Source organism: Arvicola amphibius, chromosome 13, assembly GCF_903992535.2.
Source record: "Arvicola amphibius chromosome 13, mArvAmp1.2, whole genome shotgun sequence".
NCBI classification, from domain to species: domain Eukaryota; kingdom Metazoa; phylum Chordata; class Mammalia; order Rodentia; family Cricetidae; genus Arvicola; species Arvicola amphibius.
The window spans coordinates 68024659-68030850 of NC_052059.1; the positions used below are offsets into that span (position 1 = coordinate 68024659).

Genomic DNA, 6192 nt, shown 5'->3' on the forward strand with positions numbered 1-6192 from the left:
ACATAACTGGCCAACTGACCAAAAAATATTTCTCATTTACCTCCCAGTTGCCAAGCAATAGGACAGCTGCTACAGATATATCAGAGAACAAAATAGATTTGGTTCTTGAGCTGAAGTAGATTATAAATACAAAGAAGAAAGAAGCAAACATTAAGCAAATGTTGCCTTTAAATTATACTGCAATCACCTTTCAGAACATGAGCTCTTATCCCTTCAAAGACTGTTGGCTGGGGGAACTCTCCGCAAAGGAGGTGGCAGGCAAAGTGAATACTGAGGAATAAAGATGTGTTAGAATGGACCCAAGTACTCAGGGGTCCAAAAGGAAGGTGGGCATGATGCTCTGAGAGCCCTGAAGAAGCCTAGAAATACCCAGGACCACATCAGAAAAGTCCTAAAAGAGTTCTCATAGAAAGAGACATCATCTTAGAATTTCTATTGCTGTGTTGAAACACCATGAACAAAAGCAAGTAGGAGAGAAGGGTTTATTTGGCTTACACTTCCATATCATGGATCATCATCCAAGGAAGTCAGTACAAGAACTCAAACAGGACAGGAACCTGGAGGCAGGAACTGATGCAGTGGTCATGGATGGGTGGGTACTGCTTACTGGCTTGCTCTTTATGGCTTAGCCTGATTCCTTATAGAACCCAGGACCACCAGCCCACAATGATCTTGGCCCTCCCTCATGAATCATTAATTAATAAAACTCCCCACAACTTTGCCTACAGTCAGATCTCTGGGAGGCATTTTCTCAACTGAGGCTTCCTCCTCTCTAATAACTAACTCTAGCTATGTTAAGTTGACATAAATCTAGCCAGGACAGGCATTGTGAAGCAATTAACCAGATATGAATATGACAGACAGAAATTGTGAAGTAATTGTTCCATACTTCTCCAAACCACTGAAATTCACTTCTCTCTGGTTCCTCGTTGGGGCACAGTCCCATGGTGTGGTATTATCTGCCTATTTAGGCATCCTTCTGTTACTTCATTTCCAGTATCTGTGTAGCCTCTCCCAACAATGTAGCAAGCCCTGGGGTGTTATCTTGCTGAACAACTCTGATGACTGACACTGTGTCAATTAGTTTTAACTAACAGCTTGATACACTCTTGAATCACCTGAGAGACTTTCACCTGAGGCTCTGTCTAGATCAGGTAACCTGGGCTTGTCTGAAGGAGATTTCCTTCATAGCTAATTGATTAGGAATACCCAGCCCACTGAGAGGCTCCATTCCCTAAGGTGCTATGAACTGTACAAAATTGAAGTCAGCACAATGGGTGCCCTTGTTTCTCTGCGCTTGACAGCAGCAATGTGCCTAGCTGCTTGTGTTCCTGCCTTGACTTTCTCAAAATGCCTGATGTAACCTGGAACTGAGAACTGAAAGAAGCAGGGTAACAGGCACAGCAACAGAAATTAGATTAGGCAGACAGCAAATGTTTTCCTCAAATCACACAGTTCTCTGTTTAACTCCTAAGCTCCCATTCCTGGATAAAATAATTGTCTTACCTCCACCCCCTACTGTAGTCCCTTGTCTAACTTCATGATTCATCTTAGCAGGCTAAGACATGAGAAGAAACAGAAACACGTCGCTAGACACTGCGGTGACAGATTTCATTCTCCTAGGCTTGGCTCACCCCCCAAACCTAAGAACCTTCCTCTTCCTGGTCTTCTTCCTCATTTACATCCTGACACAGCTGGGAAACCTGCTCATTCTGCTCATTGTGTGGGCTGACCCCAAGCTGCATGCCCGTCCTATGTACATTCTTCTAGGTGTGCTCTCATTCCTGGATATGTGGCTCTCCTCGGTCATTGTTCCTCGAATTATATTAAATTTCACTCCTGCCAGCAAGGCTATCCTATTTGGTGGCTGTGTAGCTCAACTGTATTTTTTCCACTTCCTAGGCAGTACTCAATGCTTCCTCTACACTTTGATGGCCTATGACAGGTACCTGGCAATATGCCAGCCTCTTCGCTACCCTGTGCTCATGAATGGAAAATTATGCACCATCTTAGTGGCTGGAGCTTGGGTAGCTGGTTCCATCCATGGGTCTATTCAAGCCAGCCTGACCTTCCGGTTGCCCTACTGTGGACCAAAGCAAGTGGATTATTTCTTTTGTGACATTCCTGCAGTGCTGAGACTGGCCTGTGCTGACACAACAGTCAACGAACTTGTGACCTTTGTGGACATTGGGATAGTGGCCGCCAGTTGCTTCATGTTGATCCTGCTGTCCTACGCCAACATAGTTCATGCCATCCTGAAGATACGCACTGCTGATGGGAGGCGCCGTGCCTTCTCCACATGTGGCTCCCATCTCACCGTGGTCACAGTCTACTATGTCCCCTGCATCTTCATCTACCTTAGGGCAGGCTCCAAGAGCCCCTTGGATGGAGCCGTTGCTGTGTTCTACACTGTTATCACTCCATTACTGAACCCCCTCATCTACACCCTGAGAAACCAGGACGTGAAGTCTGCTCTGAAGAGGCTAAGAGCAGGAAGAAGGAATGTGGGTAGAGAGAAGTAGCCATGGCTCGGGCACCACACGCACCATCAGTACTGCTGTTTTTAGCTACTGTTCATGTGACAAAAGCTTATACAGAGATAATACTTTAGGATGAACTGAATCCAATTCTACTTCAACAAATGTCCCTGGTGTCCTTTAAAATATCAACAGTTTGCCCAGTTATTTTACATGTTTCTGATCCATTCCTCAGAAAAACTCTTATTTTACACAAATGTTGATGGTAAGGAGTGAACATCTAAGCAGGTTGGGGGAACACTGTAATCAGACTCCATTCCCTGCCATCTCTTTGCTGCATCCTAACTCCCTAAGCTCTCAGCACTCAGGGTCACTTTGTGCAAGTCAAGACAAGCGTTCCCTTGGAAACCCTTTGGAGCCTTGGAGTGTCCATCCAGCCTCTTCCTCATCCCCATGTAGTAATTCACCAAGTTCTGTCCATTCTGCCCCAGGAATGTCCCCCAGCCTCCACGTCGCCCCATCTTTCACCGTAGAGCTACCAAAAGTTCTTTTCTGGAATTGAAAACTAAATATTTCATGTTTCTTCCCCTGAATATTCACTGGTTTTCCACTACCTAAGACAAAGATGGGCTTTAGGCATGAGTTCAAAGCCTTGTACATCCAATCCCAACGTTTTTCATCCCTGAAAATATCTCTGCCTCCTCATCTCGTCCACCCATCCCCATTGATTTACCTGCAATCCCCTAAACACTCTGCATGCTTTCTCACATCTGAGATTTCTCTTTAGTATCATATTTTGATATGCTTCCTACTCCTCCACATTGGTTAACTGATATTTTATACTTCATTTAGGACCTGGAGAAAAATCTTTTGTTCTAAAGAAGCTTTTCCTAACTCTCATGGCCATGACTTCTATCTCTACTCTGTATGACTACAGTTCTTAGAAATCTAAAACAGTGATTTTCCTTAGCTAACCTGTATGATCATTATCTAAGGAATCCTGAATAACAGAATGCTTGTTTCATGGCTATTTGTGGTATAGCTTTATCAATTAGCCCTCCTATATACAAATGACAAAAACACTGAAAAATAAATTAGAGAAGCAATACCTTTCCCAATAGTCTCTTCCCTCAAAAAAAATTAGCATAACTCTAACAGAACAGGTGAAAGAAAGACATGTATAATGAAAACTTAAAGACATGAAAGAAGATACTAGAAGATGGAAAGATTCCTCTGGAGCTCGAGAGATGGCTCAGAGGTTAAGAGCACTGGTTACTCTTCCAGAGGTCCTGAGTTCAATTCCCAGAAACCATGTGGTTACTCACAATCATCCATAATGAGATCTTGTTCCTTCTTCTGGCCTGCAGGCATACATGCAGACAGAGCACTGTGTACATAATAAATAAACTGAAGAAGGACGTTAGCTCAGAATTGAGTATGATAGAAGGTTATTTATTTAGGGGTAGAATCACAGATCACAGTCCTCTGCTGGAAAGGGGAACAGCAACTGAATCCCACAGCCTGAAAAAAAAAGCCTGACGTGCACTTTACATTTATAGTATAAGAGGCATGCCCAAGTGGGCAAGTAACTGAAAGGTTACTGATGGTAGGAATTCTTACAGCAATAAACAGATCTTTTTAAAAAGAAAAAACAAAAAAAACAACGTGCTTAAGAAAGAAAAAAGGAAAGGAAGGAAGGAAGGAAGGAAGGAAGGAAGGAGGGAGAGAGGGAAGGAGGGAGAAAGGAAAGAAGGAAGGAAGGAAGGAAGGAAGGAAGGAAGGAAGGAAGGAAGGAAGGAAGGAAGGCTCCCCCATGCTCATGGATTAATATAGTAAAAATGGCCATCCTACCAAAAACAATCTACAAATTTAGTGAAATCCCCATTAAAAATCACAACACAATTCTCCACAGAAATTGAAAAACAATTTTCAGCTTCCTATGGAAACACACAAAGCCCAGGAGAGCTAAAACAATCCTGACTAATAGAACTGCTGGAGGTGTCACTATCCCGTATCTCAAACTGCACAACAGAGCTATAGTAATAGAAACTGCATGGTATTGGCACAAAAACAGACGTGTTGATTAATGGAATAGAATTGAAGACCCAAACATGAATCCACACAACTATGGATACCTGATTTTTGATAAAGAAGCCAGAAATACACAAGGGAAAAAAGAAAGCACCTTCAACAAATGGTGTTGGTCTAACTGGATGTCCACATGTAGAAGAATGCAAACAGACCCACACTTAACACCCTGCACAAAACTCAACTCCAGGTGGATCGAGGACTTCAGCATAAGGGCAGATACACTTGAACCTGATAGGGGAGAAAGTAGGGACTAGCCCTGAAATCATTGGCACGGGAAAAGACTTCCTGATCAGAACACTGTTAGCACAGGCACTAAGATCAACAGTTCACAACACTGAGTTTCTGCATAGCAAAGGACACTGTCATTCAGATTAAGAGGCAGCCTATAGACTGGGAAAAGATTTTACCAACTGCTTATCTGATAGAGGACTAAAATTCAAATCCATAAAGAACTCAAAGAAACTAGATATCAAGAAAGCAAATAACCCAATTTAAAATTGGGGTACAGATCTAAACAGAGAATTCTCAAAAGCTCAAATGGCTAAGAAATACTTAAATATTCAACATCCTTAGTCATTAGGGAAATGCAAATCAAAACTCCTTTGAGATTTCATCTTATAGCTGTCAGAATGGCTAAGATCAATAAAAACAAGTGGCAGTTCATGCTGGCAATGATGTAGAGCAAGAGAAACACTCCTCCCTCTGCTGCTGGTGGAGCTGCAAATGTGTGCAGCCACTGAGGAAATCAGTGTGGTGGTTCCTCAGGAAGGTGGAAATTGATCTGCCTCAAGATTCAGCTATATTACTATTGGACCAATACCCAAAGGATGCTTCATCCTACCACAGAGATATTTTGTCAAGCTTGTTCATTGCTGCCCTATTCAAAATAGCCAGAAAACAACCCAGATACCCCCTCAACAGAAGAATGGATAAAGAAAATGTTGTGTATTACACAATGGAGTGTTATTAAACCATTAAAAGTGAAATCACTTTTTTAATGGTTTAATAACACTCCATTGTGGGGGTATGGGTGGAGGGGAGGGGAGGGAAGGGGGAGGAGGAGGGAAGGAGATGGAAATCTTTAATAAAAAAAAGTGAAATCACATAATTTTCAGGTAAATCCATAGAACTAGAAAATATCTTCTGAATAAGGTGACCCAGATCCAGAAGAACAAATATGATTAAAAATTAACTTATAGGTGAATATTAGCTGTTAAGTTAAAGATAACCAAGCTACAATGTGAGAATCACAGAGGTTAGGTATAGAGTAAGAAACTAGATGGTACAGCTAGATCAGTAGGGGAATGTGTTACAATAGTGCTGCAGGGATAGCCTGACTTATCAGCTCTAAGGAGCCGTAATAGGACAGCTCTGGAGGGGTAGAGCTGTAATAGGACAGCTCTGGAGGCTGGAGTTGCAATAGGACAGATCAGCCCTGGAGGAAAGGTGTCCTGACTATCGGGAAGCAAGGCTACCTGAAGCTGGGGTGTGATGGGGATGGTCTCCCCGTAGGATATAGGGATCCTGCTCTTCTCCTGGAGAGCCGCTATAGCTGAGTTCTGCTCTGTTCCCTTAACCGAGCATCTTAACAGAGCTATCTGCTTTTTCTCTGGCCCAAGATGTT

At 42.7% G+C, this 6192-nt stretch overlaps 1 protein-coding gene across 1 annotated transcript; it reads left to right on the forward strand.

The window, feature by feature from the left end:
• Nucleotides 1-1565: 1565 nt before the first annotated feature.
• On the forward strand, nt 1566-2522 carry LOC119800299 (olfactory receptor 10G2-like). The gene has a single exon (XM_038310429.1). The coding sequence runs from the start codon at nt 1566-1568 to the stop codon at nt 2520-2522; it is 957 nt and encodes a 318-aa protein (XP_038166357.1).
• The last annotated feature ends 3670 nt before the right edge of the window (nt 2523-6192 follow it).